The sequence below is a fragment of the Pristis pectinata genome, chromosome 23, assembly GCF_009764475.1.
Source record: "Pristis pectinata isolate sPriPec2 chromosome 23, sPriPec2.1.pri, whole genome shotgun sequence".
In the NCBI taxonomy this organism is placed as follows: Eukaryota; Metazoa; Chordata; class Chondrichthyes; order Rhinopristiformes; family Pristidae; genus Pristis; species Pristis pectinata.
The window spans coordinates 30,729,158-30,748,149 of NC_067427.1; the positions used below are offsets into that span (position 1 = coordinate 30,729,158).

General features: G+C 49.2%; 1 protein-coding gene across 1 annotated transcript; it reads right to left on the reverse strand.

Annotated features, from left to right (window-relative positions):
• Positions 1–55: 55 nt before the first annotated feature.
• Positions 56–18,992, reverse strand: trub2 (TruB pseudouridine (psi) synthase family member 2). The gene is made up of 8 exons (XM_052037142.1): positions 18,857–18,992; positions 12,087–12,218; positions 6,874–6,948; positions 5,198–5,259; positions 3,702–3,783; positions 2,208–2,280; positions 1,139–1,275; positions 56–578 (listed from the first exon to the last, which is right to left on the reverse strand). Exons 1-8 carry the CDS (start codon positions 18,957–18,959, stop codon positions 259–261), a joined length of 984 nt encoding a protein of 327 aa, XP_051893102.1. The 5' UTR covers positions 18,960–18,992; the 3' UTR covers positions 56–258.

The window sequence follows — 18,992 nt, forward strand, 5'->3', positions numbered from 1 at the left end:
TTCTGTGCAGGATTATCTGATGTGCACAACTCGGTTCAACCTGCCCACCACTGGCTTTGATTTAGAAAACATTTATTGGTCCAAATCATGAGTTTCTCAGTTATCCTAATGAAAGGCACGATACTGATATTGAAGAGTCTTGGGCAAATACCCCGCAGTTCTTAATACAAACTGTTTTACTCATGATCTCCTTCAGTGAACCTCGATGGAGCTGATGTCAAGGTCCTGTAACCACGACAGTGTGCACAGTGCAGCCAGTCAGCTCCCTGTTGCTGTGGGCACTCGACACCTCTCTAGGACTCTGGCTTTGTCTCCAGTGGACACGTCTTCCTTCGAGATGTCAGTGAGTCTCCAACGGTGCTCTTGGAGTGCAGCTTGCACTCTAGGCTGGCTGCGTTGAACTGCAATGGCTATACTCTGCAGTTTCCAGTTTGTTCTGATCAATGCATCGTCCAGTGTGAAAATTCCATCACGTGTGCGTTGCACACTGGTGCAAACTGCCGAAGCTTTCAGCTCCAACCCTATCTCATGGACAATCTTGCGCAGGTACTGCTGGGTCTCGTGCACACATCGGACCTCTGAGGGAACAGGAAATCCTGGTCAGAAGGGGCAAAGCCAAACGACTGAGCTGTGCTGACAGACTGCAAGTGCAGGTGGGACTGGCCAAGGTGAACACAGCCAGGAGCACCGGTGAAGTGCCAATAACTGGATGACGTTGGGCCATGTCCATAATTGATACAAAAAAAACTGGATCAGTCACACAAATACAGTAAAACTCCAATAATCCACCATGGAAATTCTGAGGGTTCGGCATCTGACGCACTGGGTGCTGGTTCCCACATTCCCACAGGTTTTATACTATTTTGCATCATTTAAAAAATTGAATTAAAGGTGGGGGGTTGGAATATTAATAGGAATAATATCCAATAGTCTGAAAAGTCTGCCAGTAGGACATCAAAGTCCTGAGCATGCCAGTTTAACAGAGACTAGTATGCCAGCACCCACATAGGTACTAAAATAATCTCAGAATGGTCAGTACTGTTACAGCAAGAGGGGTAAAGCTCTTAGCATCAAACAAAACTAAGTGGGGAATGGACGTGAGTTAACTCTATCCTCTCACTGTCACCTATCAACGTACCCAAACTGAAATTCGGAAGGGAGAACTCTATACATCGAATGCCAGTGATGATGGGAGGGGATTTGTTCAGTGGATGCAACATCCCCCGACATGCAAGCTCGTACGCCTCTTGGCTTTTCAAATCAATGCCGGAATACCTACAGCAGGAGAGATAAAGCAATTAGAAAGTGTCACACATCCATAACCTGACAAGCTCGGGTCCCACAATGATGGGATCGGACTTCTTTCTCCCCGTTTACATTTGCTGACCATGCACAAAACACGTCACAAAACAAACCGACTTGGAAACAGGTCACTGTTCCTTCATTGTTACTGGTTCAAAATCTCTTCAGAACATTTCACCCCTTGGACTGTAGTTGTCACCACCAAGGCCAATTAGCACTGGCATTCCTGCTCTTGCTGAGTGATGCCCACATCCTGTGTCTGAATTAAAAAAAGACCTGCTCTGCCCTGATGGTAAGTGAGGAAATGTGGGTCATGAATAATGTGACAGGAAAGCTGGAAGTCCACCACGATCCCGGCTCCCAATGAAAGAACTTGGCAGCGTAAATATGGCAATTGCTCTCCCCACTCCTGCTTCACTGGGATGGGGGGGTGGGGGGAGGGGGTCAGTTATGTGGGAAGACTGAAGCATGGGCTTATTCTCCTTATGGAGCGGAGATTAGATAGGAGTGTTTGGAATACTGCAGGAGTTTCAGTAACAAAGTGGTCAGCACCAGCAGGAAATCAGCAACCAGACAGGGATCTGAGAATTAGAACCAGGAGCCTGAGAATTTTCTGACACAGGTTGAGATGCACTTCCTTTAAAGGGCAGTAGAAGTAAATTCATTGAGAATAGGATATAAACATGAAAAGCAAAAACATTGCAAGGCTGAGAGAAGTAGGTCTATCAAAAAACCCATCACCAGGACAATGGGCCGAATGGCATCCTTGGACAAGGAATGATTCTGTGATTTACACTGCAATGGTCTGTCCCCGTTACTATTTTCCTCCTCGCTGTCTCTGCACTCTAGCAGTGCACCATCACCTGAGCTCCCCAACAACAGCACCACCTTGTCCCGATACCTACATTATCAGAGCTTTCTGGTGGCTGCCCTGGATCACAGCGATGATGCGCTCCAATCGGTCCCGCGTGATGTGATCTGCAACAACATTTCACTGTTTCAGTACAGACCGAAACCTCCACCAACATTGTCACAGTTTCACTTCCCCACTGCATTGGACTCACACTGCAACCGATGCAGTGTTATCGCAGAGCACTGCAGGAACTGAGCCCTCAGAGTCCTTTTCAGAGGCTGAGGAACAGGCAGCAGCAAGTAGAGCAGGCTGAATAGAATCAAACACCAGTCCAGCCACAGACTCCCAATCTGAATGAGAAGGCAGGTGGGAAGGCATACTCAACAGTTTTAACCACAGGGAAACAGAGGCAGAACTGTGGCTGGCCAGAATAATAATGGGGCAATGTTCATGAATAGGGTGTAGTTTAAGGAATAGAGAAAGAAGGTGAGGTTCAGGGGAGCTGTGAGGGAGGGGCATGTGGGGTTGGAGGGTGAGGGGTAACGTTTATCTGTTCCTTAAAGCTGTTCTCATTATTTAAGAACACTTGTTCCTACACCTCCTCGCTCACCACCGTTCAGGGACCTTAACAGCCCTTCCAGGTCAGACAGAGTCAGGTGCACCTTCTCCAACCTCCTCTACATCAGCGAGACCAAGCCAAGACTGGGTAACTTTTGCAGAGCACCTGTGCTCTGTCCACCATAGCCATCCTGAGCTCCCAGCTGCATGCCATCTCAATTCCCCCTCCCAATCCCACTCCAACCTGTTCATCCTTGGCCTCCTCCACTGCCAGGGACAGGCCCCACACCTGGTTAGGCCTAACCCTGGCAGTGGAGGACACTCCCCATGTGGGTAGTCTGCATGTGGGTTGGAGACTATGCATCTGGGTAGTCTACACCCCAATGGTATGAACACTGTATTTTCCAATTTGTCCTCTTTCCCATAACCCCTCTCCAGCCCCACATCACCCATTTTTATCCCCTCCCACTCCAGGTTCCACCCACCCGTTGCCCGCACCACCCACTGATTCCATCTGCTCCTCACCTCTCCCCTAATGGTTCCCGTTATATTAGATCTCAGCACTGGCAGCCTTTGTGTTCCCGCTTATCACCCTCAAGTCTCTGCCTCCTCTCCCCCCTCCTGGCTCCATCTGTCTTTTTCTGTGTCTGCCCCCACCTATCACCCAACTGCCTCCAATTCCACCCCTCCCCTTCCCCTACTTGGCTCCATCTGCCCATCAACCTTCACCCCTACTCGATCCACCTATCACCTACCTGCCCATCTTACCCCTCCCCTCCCCTCTCCATACTGACCATCTCCCCTCTCCACTCTCAGTCTCAACCCAAAAAGCTGACATTTCCTTCCCCCCCCCCACTGTTCTCCAGCAGATCGTTTGTTGCTCATTATTTAAAATTGTGGCATCTGATTACTGATCCCTGTGCATCATCCATCACCGTGCTGCTAACAGCAGTTGTTCTGTGTCAGACCTGCCCTGCAGAATACTCACCATAAGTTGTTCTCTCAATCAGTCTGCCCGTGTCTGAAAAATCCTCTGTTGCTGTTCCAAAGCTGCCTTTTACAGTGTATTCCTGGGAAGCACAGGACATTTACACAATGCTGAGCGTGACAGAAGCAGAAGCTTTGGTAACAAGCCCGCACAGAAATAAACAAGGTTATTGTGTCCTTGGGTAACTGAGCAGAACGAATCAATCAACATTTCCTGCTACTGTTCACAGTCCAGTGAGATTGGCTGGACAAGACTGAATGTACTGAGCTCCATGTAGTTCACTGCTGGATCCCAACCTCCCGTCTTCCTCAACATTCACGTACTTGCACCTTTCCAGTACTTTAGATGACCCACAACACTTGAAGCTATATGTTGCTTGGTCCCTCAGTTACTTTTACGTAATATGGAAGGCACTATGCGCAAGGAAGCTCAAACAGAGAATGACTATTCATTCCGCAGGTGGGGAATACAGGCCAGGACACTGGGAAAACTCCGCTGCTCTCATTCAAACAGAATCATAGAATCTTTACGACCACCGAAGGGAATACACCAAAGATAGCAATCCCCCAACAGTGCAGTGCTCCCCCAGTACTGCATCACAACCAGCAGTGCAGTGCTCCCCAGTACTGCATCACCAGCAGTGCAGCACTCCCCCAGTACTGCATCACAACCAGCAGTGCAGTGCTCCCCAGTACTGCGTCACCAGCAGTGCAGCACTCCCCCAGTACTGCATCACCAGCAGTGCAGCACTCCTCCAGTACTGCGTCACCAGCAGTGCAGCCCTCCCCCAGTACTGTGTCACAGAGATAGTTGTTCTGCTTTCTCACAGAGACCAAAAGATTCAGATACCACTCAGATCATCTCATACCTAATGCCCCCCCAACGTAAATATGCTATATAGTATTCTGAACACATTAACATGCATTAATAAACACATTAAAACATTTATTCTAATTTCATGGAGCCTTTGATGCAAGTGGTCTAGAAACTGGTCAGTATTTATCCTCAATGTGTAACGTGGAGACACAAGAGAGACCGCAGATGCTGGAATCTGGAGCAACACACAAACTGCTGGAGGAACTCAATGGGTCAGGCTGCATCTATGGAGGGAAATGAACAGTTGATGCTTTGGGCTGAGACCCTTCATCAGGACTGGGCCCAGCATTTTCTGTGTGTTGCTCCTCAATGAGTAATATGTATATAAATTTCTCAGCTGGAGAAAGTTTGAGCTGGCCACTGGCTGACCTCAGACGTATGTTGGTTGGCGTTCAGCACGAGCGAGTAATGTGGACTGAATGTTCAGAGCTTCCCTGGGATCTGTCCAGGCTGAGCTCAGATCTCTGAAAAATATCCTGAACAAACCATCCAATTACTGCGACAACCAGCTGAAAGTAGACAACACCAAAGGCTCCTGAGGTGGCTTTTGTAGAGGAGGGTGCCTGGAATGTCTGGTTAGTGAGGGCCATCAGCTCCCACGCAGCCCCCTGCAGCCTTACCTTGGTCAGATGACAGTCGTGGAGGTAAGATAACTGCTTGTTGCCACTGCCAACTGCAAGCACTGTGGAGACATAATGTGCAGTGTGTCAGAATCTTGAGCTCCACCAATGCGGCCTTTCCACACTGGAGGCAACAGCCCAGCTGCACCATCACAATAACCTACATGGTACAAAATGGTTGCAGTCCCAGAGATGTACCGGAGCTTCGGGACAATCACTGCGAGAATACTCCCCAGCCCACCGTAACTGAGGTGAAAGATGCAACTTCCACAGTGTGTAGGTTGGGGAGACAACTCTGCAAACCTTCATCACCCTTCCAAAATACTCAACTCTCCAATGCAACATCCACTCCAATGCCCTGTCAGAGCAGTGGTTTTGCTCGCACCCTGCTCCCCTGTTGCACCTGCAGGTCACCAGCACTCTGCGTCTTTGATCAGCTTTCACCAATTGCTCAAAAACTAGAAAGGCAGAGCAGGACAACCAAAAACACTCGGCAGCTTAGCTGGTCTTTGTGGAGGAAGAATTAACATTTGCAATCCATCACACTTCATTAGAATCAGCCCCAAAACATTAACCCTTTGCACAGACGTTGCCTGCTTGTCAAGTGTTGTTGTGAGCATTCAGCTTGTGCTGGGTTTGATTCTACTCCATTCAAGTTAGTTTGTTCAGATGAAGGGTCTTCAATCTGAAACGTTAACTCTGTTTCTCCTTTCAACAGTTCCTGTTTTTATTTTAGGCTTCCAGAACCTACAGTTTTTTTGATTTCTAACTAGTTTGTTATCTGTTTAACGGGGTTAATAGGGAGAGAAATCCTGAACCAATGGGGAAAACATGAGGATTAGAGGAATGACATTCAGAGAACCTTAAAGTGAAATCTCTTCCCAAAAGCCTGTGAAGAAGCATCGTGAAAAACCCAAGTGATTAGATTGGTTTTAGATGAGGGTAGCAAGGGAGATAGAGGAGCTAATATTTGATCAAACTGTGTGCCTCAGTGGTTTTTGTTTCTGTGTAACAAGTTTAAGGGCAGCCTGAAAGCAGTCCTGTTGGTATGCAAAAAGCTGGAAGGCCTGAATGGCCTTCTCCAGAGGGACAGGGAGGGCAAAGGCAAGCATGTGAGAACATCTCCATTGCAACCATTTGAACTGCGTCTGTCACCAGTCCTGGCTGCCCAGCCTTTTCCCAAGGAGCTGGATCCCAGAGCGGTCCTTTCCAAACACCAGCTGGCTCAGGTGATACACTACCTTTTAAGTAATACATAAAATACTTATAAACACACACAGAAACAATCGAGCATATTTCAACATCAGCTTCTGAAAACAAACTGTACAGCACTACCACATAAAGGCCAGGACACTCAAACATCCTGGAGCACTGGTGGGAGGTTGGCACAATTCACACAGGGCAAGAAACATTGGTCTGTAACCAAGAAATGCAAAAACACTGTTAGAACTGAGGGTACAATCCAATAAACATCAAATCATCAGAGAGCCAACATTTATCAGGATTAAACTGCCAATTGGCATTTTTACTTACAATATTCAAACAGGTCATCTCATAATTAAAATGCGTAAACTGAGATTGAATAGTCAGACAACACACAGCATGCAATTCTTTCACATGCATTGAGTTTGAACACCTCAAAGCACTGAGCAAAACAGAACCAACACCATACTCACCAAAGACCCCGGAGGATCGCCAGTCCAAACGGTGACCAACTCCCACCTTCAAATGAACAAACTTAGGACCTGTAACTGAGACACAGAAAATACAATAATTAAAAATAACAAAACTGCAAGAACCCCAAACCCATCATTAAACACTCCAATACCGCAGACACCCCACTCCCAGCATTAAACACTCCAATACCGCAGACACCCCACTCCCAGCATTAAACACTCCAATACCGCAGACACCCCACTCCCAGCATTAAACACTCCAATACCGCAGACACCCCACTCCCAGCATTAAACGCTCCAATACCGCAGACACCCCACTCCCAGCATTAAACACTCCGGTACCGCAGACACCCCACTCCCATCATTAAACACTCCAATACCGCAGACACCCCACTCCCAGCATTAAACACTCCAATACCGCAGACACCCCACAGCCAGCATTAAACACTCCGGTACCGCAGACACCCCACAGCCAGCATTAAACACTCCGGTACCGCAGACACCCCACTCCCATCATTAAACCCTCCAATACCGCAGACACCCCACTCCCAGCATTAAACGCTCCAATACCGCAGACACCCCACTCCCAGCATTAAACGCTCCAATACCGCAGACACCCCGCTCCCAGCATTAAACACTCCAATACCGCAGACACCCCGCTCCCAGCATTAAACACTCCAATACCGCAGACACCCCACAGCCAGCATTAAACACTCCGGTACCGCAGACACCCCACTCCCAGCATTAAACACTCCGGTACCGCAGACACCCCACAGCCAGCATTAAACACTCCGGTACCGCAGACACCCCACAGCCAGCATTAAACACTCCGGTACCGCAGACACCCCACTCCCAGCATTAAACACTCCAATACCGCAGACACCCCACTCCCAGCATTAAACACTCCAATACCGCAGACACCCCACTCCCAGCATTAAACACTCCAATACCGCAGACACCCCACTCCCAGCATTAAACACTCCAATACCGCAGACACCCCACTCCCAGCATTAAACGCTCCAATACCGCAGACACCCCACTCCCAGCATTAAACGCTCCAATACCGCAGACACCCCACTCCCAGCATTAAACACTCCAATACCGCAGACACCCCACTCCCAGCATTAAACACTCCAATACCGCAGACACCCCGCTCCCAGCATTAAACACTCCAATACCGCAGACACCCCAAACCCATCATTAAACACTTCAATACCGCAGACACCCCACTCCCAGCATTAAACACTCCAATACCGCAGACACCCCGCTCCCATCATTAAACACTCCAATACCGCAGACACCCCACTCCCAGCATTAAACACTCCGGTACCGCAGACACCCCACAGCCAGCATTAAACACTCCAATACTGCAGACACCCCACTCCCAGCATTAAACACTCCAATACCGCAGACACCCCACTCCCAGCATTAAACACTCCAATACCGCAGACACCCCACTCCCAGCATTAAACACTCCAATACCGCAGATACCCCACAGCCAGCATTAAACACTCCAATACCGCAGACACCCCGCTCCCAGCATTAAACACTCCAATACCGCAGACACCCCACTCCCAGCATTAAACACTCCGGTACCGCAGACACCCCACTCCCATCATTAAACACTCCAATACCGCAGACACCCCACTCCCAGCATTAAACACTCCAATACCGCAGACACCCCACTCCCAGCATTAAACACTCCAATACCGCAGACACCCCACTCCCAGCATTAAACACTCCAATACCGCAGACACCCCACTCCCAGCATTAAACGCTCCAATACCGCAGACACCCCACTCCCAGCATTAAACGCTCCAATACCGCAGACACCCCACTCCCAGCATTAAACGCTCCAATACCGCAGACACCCCACTCCCAGCATTAAACACTCCAATACCGCAGACACCCCGCTCCCAGCATTAAACACTCCAATACCGCAGACACCCCAAACCCATCATTAAACACTTCAATACCGCAGACACCCCACTCCCAGCATTAAACACTCCAATACCGCAGACACCCCGCTCCCATCATTAAACACTCCAATACCGCAGACACCCCACTCCCAGCATTAAACACTCCGGTACCGCAGACACCCCACAGCCAGCATTAAACACTCCAATACCGCAGACACCCCACTCCCAGCATTAAACACTCCAATACCGCAGACACCCCACTCCCAGCATTAAACACTCCAATACCGCAGACACCCCACTCCCAGCATTAAACACTCCAATACCGCAGATACCCCACAGCCAGCATTAAACACTCCAATACCGCAGACACCCCGCTCCCAGCATTAAACACTCCAATACCGCAGACACCCCAAACCCATCATTAAACACTCCAATACCGCAGACACCCCACAGCCAGCATTAAACACTCCAATACCGCAGACACCCCACTCCCAGCATTAAACACTCCAATACCGCAGACACCCCACTCCCAGCATTAAACACTCCGGTACCGCAGACACCCCACTCCCATCATTAAACACTCCAATACCGCAGACACCCCACTCCCAGCATTAAACACTCCAATACCGCAGACACCCCACTCCCAGCATTAAACACTCCAATACCGCAGACACCCCACTCCCAGCATTAAACGCTCCAATACCGCAGACACCCCACTCCCAGCATTAAACGCTCCAATACCGCAGACACCCCACTCCCAGCATTAAACACTCCAATACCGCAGACACCCCGCTCCCAGCATTAAACACTCCAATACCGCAGACACCCCAAACCCATCATTAAACACTTCAATACCGCAGACACCCCACTCCCAGCATTAAACACTCCAATACCGCAGACACCCCACTCCCAGCATTAAACACTCCGGTACCGCAGACACCCCACAGCCAGCATTAAACACTCCAATACCGCAGACACCCCACTCCCAGCATTAAACACTCCAATACCGCAGACACCCCACTCCCAGCATTAAACACTCCAATACCGCAGACACCCCACTCCCAGCATTAAACACTCCAATACCGCAGATACCCCACAGCCAGCATTAAACACTCCAATACCGCAGACACCCCGCTCCCAGCATTAAACACTCCAATACCGCAGACACCCCAAACCCATCATTAAACACTCCAATACCGCAGACACCCCACAGCCAGCATTAAACACTCCAATACCGCAGGCACCCCAAACCCATCATTAAACACTTCAATACCGCAGACACCCCACTCCCAGCATTAAACACTCCAATACCGCAGACACCCCACTCCCAGCATTAAACGCTCCAATACCGCAGACACCCCGCTCCCAGCATTAAACACTCCAATACCGCAGACACCCCAAACCCATCATTAAACACTTCAATACCGCAGACACCCCACTCCCAGCATTAAACACTCCAATACCGCAGACACCCCACTCCCAGCATTAAACACTCCGGTACCGCAGACACCCCACAGCCAGCATTAAACACTCCAATACCGCAGACACCCCACTCCCAGCATTAAACACTCCGGTACCGCAGACACCCCACAGCCAGCATTAAACACTCCAATACGGCAGACACCCCACTCCCAGCATTAAACACTCCAATACCGCAGACACCCCACTCCCAGCATTAAACACTCCAATACCGCAGACACCCCACTCCCAGCATTAAACACTCCAATACCGCAGATACCCCACAGCCAGCATTAAACACTCCAATACCGCAGACACCCCGCTCCCAGCATTAAACACTCCAATACCGCAGACACCCCAAACCCATCATTAAACACTCCAATACCGCAGACACCCCACAGCCAGCATTAAACACTCCAATACCGCAGACACCCCACTCCCAGCATTAAACACTCCAATACCGCAGATACCCCACAGCCAGCATTAAACACTCCAATACCGCAGACACCCCACTCCCAGCATTAAACACTCCAATACCGCAGACACCCCACTCCCAGCATTAAACACTCCAATACCGCAGACACCCCACTCCCAGCATTAAACACTCCGGTACCGCAGACACCCCACAGTCAGCGTTAAACACTCCGGTACCGCAGACACCCCACAGCCAGCATTAAATACTCCAATACCGCAGACACCCCACTCCCAGCATTAAAGACTCCAGTACCGCAGACACCCCACAGCCAGCATGAAACACTTCAAAACCGCAGACACCCCACAGCCAGCATTAAACACTCCGGTACCGCAGACACCCCACAGCCAGCATTAAACACTCCAATACCGCAGACACCCCACTCCCAGCATTAAACACTCCAATACCGCAGATACCCCACAGCCAGCATTAAACACTCCAATACCGCAGACACCCCACTCCCAGCATTAAACACTCCAATACTGCAGACACCCCACTCCCAGCATTAAACACTCCAATACCGCAGACACCCCACTCCCAGCATTAAACACTCCGGTACCGCAGACACCCCACAGTCAGCGTTAAACACTCCGGTACCGCAGACACCCCACAGCCAGCATTAAATACTCCAATACCGCAGACACCCCACTCCCAGCATTAAAGACTCCAGTACCGCAGACACCCCACAGCCAGCATGAAACACTTCAAAACCGCAGACACCCCACAGCCAGCATTAAACACTCCGGTACCGCAGACACCCCACAGCCAGCATTAAACACTCCGGTACCGCAGACACCCCACAGCAGCATTAAACACTCCAATACCGCAGACACCCCACTCCCAGCATTAAACACTCCAGTACCGCAGACACCCCACAGCCAGCATTAAACACTCCAATACCGCAGACACCCCACTCCCAGCATTAAACACTCCAGTACCGCAGACACCCCACAGCCAGCATTAAACACTCCAGTACCGCAGACACCACACAGCCAGCATTAAACACTCCAGTACCGCAGACACCACACAGCCAGCATTAAACACTCCAGTACCGCAGACACCCCACAGCCAGCATTAAACACTCCAGCACCGCAGCCACCCCACTCCCAGCATTAAACACTCCAATACCGCAGACACCCCACTCCCAGCATTAAACACTCCAATACCGCAGACACCCCACTCCCAGCATTAAACACTCCAATACCGCAGACACCACACAGCCAGCATTAAACACTCCAATACCGCAGACACCCCACAGCCAGCATTAAATGCACCTGTACTGCAGGACATCTGCTCTCATCATCAACATTAATCCTCCACTACTGCCACCCTCCATGCCCTCTCAACCCTCCTTTGCCCCTTACCTCGAGGATGGTTGGCCAGGACTGGTAGCTGTACCACAGTCAGGTTGGTTTCTGTGCCATTTTCAGCCTGGGTAACACTGGGTAGAAAGCGGACTTGGTGTTGAGGAATTGGACGTTCTGAAGAATTAAGGTCTGGCAATGGGATGAAATTATCAGAGTTGTCATCAGTTCCCACTGGTCACAGCAGCAGCTCTCCATGTGTACTAGCTGTTGGGGTGGGGGAGTGTGGGCAGAGTGTCAGCAACAGGGCTTTGTGGCGAGAGTGGGTGAACGTTCTGCTCCTTTACATTCAATCACCCCAACTTATGAAGGCAAGTTTGCCACATGCCTTCTTCAACACCCTATCTACCCATAGTGCCACTTTCAGGGAACCCCAAGGTCCCTATTTTCATCAACCTGCCTTGGTGCCCTACCACTTACTGTACATGTCCTACCCCTGTTGGCTTCCTAAAATGCATTAACTTGTTAGGATTAAATTCCATCTGCCAACATTCTGCCCAACTTTCAATCTGATCTGTATGCTGCCGTAGCCTTAGTCAACCTGCCTCACTACCCTCACCATATCATCGGCAAACTTACTTATCCTACCTCCTACATTCAGATCCAAGTCACTTACGTACATCACAAACAGCAAAGGTCCCAGCACTGGCCCCCGTGGTGGGAGCTTTGCTGTTGACCCACTGGTCAGAGACTTGTGATCAGAAAAGCACCCTCCCCCCATCACCCCTCTGCCTCCCATTACCGAGCCAATTTTGGATTCAATTCTCTTGGACACATTTAACAAGTTCCACCCCATCTAAGCCCCATGAAATGAGACAATCCCAGTCAATATCCTTTCTAAGTACTGCTGTCAAGTTCTCCCTAATCAGTAGAACAATTCCCTCTCCTTTCCTGTATCCTCCTCTCACACGTCTGAAACTTCTGTACCCCGGACAGTGTGCTGGGATGCCCTTCCCTTCATCATGTTTCTGCGATTGCAGTATCAGAATTCCAAGAGGTGATCCATGCTCCAAGCTCACCTGATTTACCCGTGAGGCTCCTCGTATAAAATTAATGCAGCTTCGCCGACCAACCTCCGCATGCTCCCTGACCTGCCTGTCTGCTCTGCCCACTGGACCCACTTGATTTGATCTCTCCATTTAAGTCTCCCAATCTGCTGCCCTGTAACTGAACTTCCCACCCCGCAGAATGACTCATTCAGACTCTCCTGAGTAGGGTGAGCAAATCTCCCTTCGAAGATATTGGTCCCCTTCCAGTTCAGGTGTAACCTGTCCTTGTACAGGTCCCACCTGCACCAGAAGCGATCCCAATGATCCAAGTACCTAAATCCTCACCCCTGCACCAACTCTTTAGCTACGAGTTGATCTGTCCTGTCCTCCTATTTCTGCCCTCACTAGCACTTGGCACACCCTAGAGGTCGTGCTTTTTAACCACCTGCCTAACTCCCTACAATCGCTCTGCAAGACCTCATCCCTATGTTGTTCATATCAATGTGCACTGCGATCCTCTGGCTGTTCTTCCTCCCCATTCAGAATGTTCTGTACCCAACTTGAGACATCCCCGACCCTGGCATCAGAACACAATTTAAAGGAATTGCATAGGAAATACAGCACAGAAACAGGCCATTCGGCCCACCCAGACAATGGCAGCACTTATGCTGCAGTTCAGCCTCTCCTCACCTAAATCTACCAGTGTCACCTCTGCTCCCTCATCTGCCTGATCAGCCGCCTCTCAAATGCCTCTACTGTTCTCCTCAGTGCCTCCCTGTGGGACTCAGCTCCACATTCTCACCACTCGGCTGATGTGCCCTCTGCTCTCCCTGTTGGATTTCCTGGTGACTCTTGTTCCCGCTGCCTTTGCCTCTGCTCCTCCCCACCACTGAGTACATCTCTCTTTATCAATATCATTTCAAAGAACTCTACTAGATCACTCATCAGGCTTCTTTTAAGGCAAGAGACCCAGCCTGTATATCCATTCCTCACAGCTCCGGTATCATCCTTGAAGATCATCACCACACCCTCTGCAGTCCATCTATATCCTTCTTAGAATCATAGAAATGTTCAACACAGAAACGGGCCTTTATGGCCCACCTCATCCATGCTGACAGTGACGCCAGGCACGGTAGTGTAGAGGTTAGCGTAACGTTATTACAGCGCCAGCGACCCGGGTTCATTTCCTGCCACTGTCTGTAAGGAGTTTGTACGTTCTCCCCATGTCTGCGTGGGTTTCCTCCGGGTGCTCTGGTTTCCTCCCACTTTCCAAAGACGTACGGGTTAGGAAGTTGTGGGCGTGCTATGTTGGCACCGGAAGCGTGGCGACATTTGCAGGCTGCCCCCAGAACACTCTACACAGAAGATGTATTTCACTGTGTGTTTTGATGTACGTGTGACTAATAAAGAGATCTTATTTACGCTAGTCCCATCTGCCCGCAATAGGCCCACATCCCTCTATGGCTTTCCTATTGATGTACCCGTCCAAATGCCTTTGAAACATTATAATTGTATCTGCCACCACCACCTCCTCCTCTGGCTGCTCGTTTCAGACATTCCTCATCCTGTGTGGGAAAACTCAACCCTCAGATCTCCACTCATCCCTCAGACCTCTTGTAATATGATGACCAGAATCCCACAAGTTACTGTGTGTGGTCGACCCAACGTTTGATACCCAACTTTTGAATTCTATCCCTTCAGAAATAATCCCTGGGATTTGTTCGATCCAGTGAGGATTTTACACTTTTTTCAGAGAATCTTTGAGAACATGCTTGAGTCATCACCTCCAACCACCTGGCAATCACTTGCCGTCACAGAGCTTGGGACAGAGTGTCCGTTTCGAAGTCTGGTGTCAGGCCTGCAAACAATGTGGCGTCAGAACACAGAAGCAGGAGCAGGTCACTCAGCCCCTCGATTCTGTTCCGTCATTCAGTAAGATTATGGTTGATCTAATCTTGGCCTCGATACCACTTTCCCAAGTCTCTTGAAAGCTTTGTAGCTTGGATGTCTGCTGATCTCGGCCTTGAATGTACTTAATGGCTCCACCTCTGCAGCTCATCAAGGTGGAGAATTCCAAAGGTCACAACCCTCAGAGAAGAAATTCCTGGATGGCGCCTTATTCGGAAACTAGATACCCCCATTTGGGAAAACAGCCTCTCAGCATCCTCCCTGTATCCCCCACACCCAGAATCTTGCGAGCTCGGGCTTTTCTCTTTGGAGAAAAGGAGGATGAGAAGTGACTTGATAGAGGTGTACAAGATGATAAGAGGCATAGATCGAGTGGACAGTCAGAGACCTTTTTCCCAGGGCAACAATGGTTAACACGAGGGGACATAATTTTAAGGCGATTGGAGGAAGATATATGGAGGATGTCAGGGGTAAGTTTTTTTACACAGAGAGTGGTGGGTGCGTGGAATGCACTGCCGGCAGAGGTTGTGGGGGCAGATACATTAGAGACATTTAAGAGACTCTTAGATAGACACATGAATGATAGAGAAATGGGTGGTTATGTGGGAGGGAAGGGTTAGATAGATCTTAGAGCAGGACAAAATGTCGGCACGACATTGTCGGCCAAAGGGCCTGTACTATGTTCTAAAGAAAAAAACATCTATGGTGGATGCTGAGAGGCTGACTGCGGCAGACAGCTGGTGGAGGAAGGGGAGGCTGTAACATCCAGTACAGCTGTAGTGTTCTATGTTCTTATATGTTTCAATAAGATCATCTCTTATTCTTCTAAACCCACTGAGCATTTACCCAACCAGTTCAACCTTTCCTCACAAGGTAACCCCTTCTCTCTTCATAGTCAAACCCTGCATGCCAGGAATCAAGTGAATATACCTTCTCTGCAATGCCTCCAATGCAAGTGTTTATTTCCTAAAATACGGAGACCAAAACTGTACACAGTACTCCAGGTGCAGTCTCACAAGCGCCCTGTAGAGTTCAACAAATCTTCCCTACTTATAGAGACACAAGAGACCGCAGACACTGGAATCTGGAGCAACAAACAATCTGCTGGAAGAACTTAGTGGGTCAAGCAGCATCTGTGGGAGGAGAGGAATGGTAGGCGTTTTGGATCAAAACCCCATGATCCTGATGCAGGGTTTCAACCGAAACGTCGACAATCCTTTCCACCTACAGACGCTGCTTGACCCAGAGTTCTTCCAGCAGATTGTTTGAGGTTTCCCTGCTTATATTCGCCTTATCCCTAGCAACTACCGACATTCCATTAGCTTTCCCAATGACTTGCTAACAGTTTGTGGTTCATGCACTGGGATACCCAGATCCCTTTTTACTACAATCTTTCGTAATCTGGCTCTGTGTAAATATTGGTATTGGTATATTATTGTCACTTGTACTGAGGTACAGTGAAAAACTTGTCTTACAAACCGATTGTACAGGTCAATTCATTACACAGTGCAGTTACATTGAGTTAGTACAGAGTGCATTGATGTAGTACAGGTAAAAACAGTAACAGTACAAAGTGTCACAGATACAGAGAAAGTGCAGTGCAATAAGGTGCAAGGTCACAACAAGGTAGATCATGAGTTCAGGGTCCATTTCATTGTATAAAGGAACCGTTCAATAGTCTTATCATTTTCATTCTATCTTCTGAAGTTGATCACCTCACATTTTCCCACATTATATTCCATCTGCCACCTTCTTGCCTACTCTCTTAACCTTCCCATATCCCTTTGTGTCCTCCTTGCAACTTGCTACCCACCTATCTTTGTATCATCAGCAAATCTGGCTACAATACACTCAGCCCCTTCATCCGAGTTACAAATAGACTGTAATCGTTGAGACCCCAGCACTGATTCCTGCGGCACCTCGCTAGTTACTGATTGCCAAGCCAAGAATGACCTATTTATCCCAACTCGCTGCTCTGTTAGTCAGCCACTCCTCTATCCATGTCAATGCATTACCCCCAACCCTAAGAAATTGTGCAGTAACCTGTTATGTGCCACCTTATTGAAATGGCTTCTGGAAATCTGAATGCACTGCTTCTCCTGGCTCCTCTTGATCCATCCTGTTTGTCACATGCCCAAAGAACTCTAACAAGTTTATCAAACGCAATTTCCCTTTCAGTAAACCATGCTGATTCAGCTTGATTGATTTACGATTTTCTAAATGTCCTGTTACTACCTCCTTAATTATGGATTTCAGCATTTTCCCAATGACACGTTGGATTAACTGGCCTGTAGTTTCTGCTTTCTGTCTCCTTTTTTTCTTGATTAGTGGCATTACATTTGTAGAGTCCAGGGAATTTTGGTAGATTACATTCAATGCATCCACTAGCTCTGCAGCCACTTCCTAGATGCAGGCCTTCAGATCCAGGGACCATTACATTGCCTAGTTCTGACGAAGGTTCTTTAACCTGCCACAATCTGCAGTCTTTTCTTGCTTGCCTAATATGTTTTCTCTAACGATAGAGCCTGCTTCCCTATAACCTTTATAACGGGATGTTTGTAATGTCTTCTACCTTGAAGGCTGATACAAATTTGTTTAGAATCTCTGCCATGCCTCTACTTCCTGTTGTTCATTCTCCACTCTCATCCTCTAAAGGGGTCAATGTTTACTTTAACTACTTTTCATTATATACTTGTAGAAGTTCTTACTGTCTGTTTTGATGTTGTTTGAGTTTACTCTCATAATCTATCTTCTCCCACTTTATAATTATTTCGTTATCATTTGCTGGCTTCTAAAAATTTCCCAATCCTCTGGCTGATCACTGATCTTCACAGCATTGTATGCCTTTTCTTTCCCGCTCAAGGGACACATCTGTGCATAAGTAGGGCCTCAATATTGTGGATTTGGCCTGGGAGAGGACAATGTTGTTGGTTCACTTCTCCTACCAGTGTATTAGAGTCATACAGCGCAGAAACAGCTCCTTCAGCCCAACTCATTCCTGCTACCTGAGCTCATCCCAGTTCCCCTACCCTGGGGAAAAGACTGTAACCACTCACCTTATCTATACTCCACATGACTGTATATCCCTCTATAAGGTCACCCCTCAGTTTCCCTCACTTTCAGTTTCCTACACTCCAGGGAAAACGGCCCCAGCCTATCCAGTCTCTCCTTATAACTCAAGCCCTCCAGTCCTGGTAACATTCTTATGTATCTTTTCAGCATAATGACATCCTATCAATACCCAGGCAACCAGAACTGCACACAGTATTCCAAATGCTCTTTTTGCCCTCCTGATTACCCTCTTAAGTGAACTCCTCAATATCTTATACTCCTCAAGGGACTCACTTGATCCTAGCTGCCTACACCTGTCATGCACCTTTTTCCTGACCGGAACCTCAATGTCCTTCGTCAGCCAGGGTTCCCTAATCCTGCCAGCCTTGCCCTTCACTCTAACAGGAACATGCTGTCCCCGTATCTCACTTTTAAAAGCCTCCCACTTGCCAGCCATCCCTTTACCTGCAAACAGGACTCTGAGGAGACGGCGTGGGTGGGATGGCTCTTGTGCCCTGAGGTGCCTGCCACAGCTGGGCAGATCCTCGGAATACCCAAGTAACAGCTCAATGTATCACCATTGGCAAGTCGAGCAGGTGAGGCGCAGCAGACTAACTCGCCATTAGCCAGGGGTCGGCGTCAGATCACTGGCCATGATGGGGACGGGGGGGGGGGTGGGGGGTTAGTGTCAGGGTCAGTGACTGAGGGGTTAATGGGGGCATTGGGGGGGGTCAGTACTGGGGCCACTGGCCTGTGGGGACGTCAGGGTCAGTGACTGCAGCGTCGGGCTCACTGTCTGAGGCCGGGGGACTCAATCCTCACCTTTCAGCAGCCTGGCTTCCACAGCGTCCCGGACTCTCCTCCAGTGGACGCCGGCCGGCTTGTAGACGGCGAAAAGGCCGCTCAGCGCCCGCACGGCCCCCATGCCGCCCGCCGCCCGCCGCCCGCCTTGCCGGGA

Coding starts and splice junctions, on each gene's coding strand:
- trub2 (XM_052037142.1), bottom strand. CDS start 18,959: ATGGGGGCCGTGCGGGCGCTGAGCGGCCTTTTCGCCGTCTACAAGCCG. Junction 12,219..18,856: donor GGAAGCCAGGCTGCTGAAAG/GTGAGGATTGAG, acceptor TCCCATTGCCAG/ACCTTAATTCTTCAGAACGT. Junction 3,784..5,197: donor ACGACTGTCATCTGACCAAG/GTAAGGCTGCAG, acceptor TGTGCTTCCCAG/GAATACACTGTAAAAGGCAG.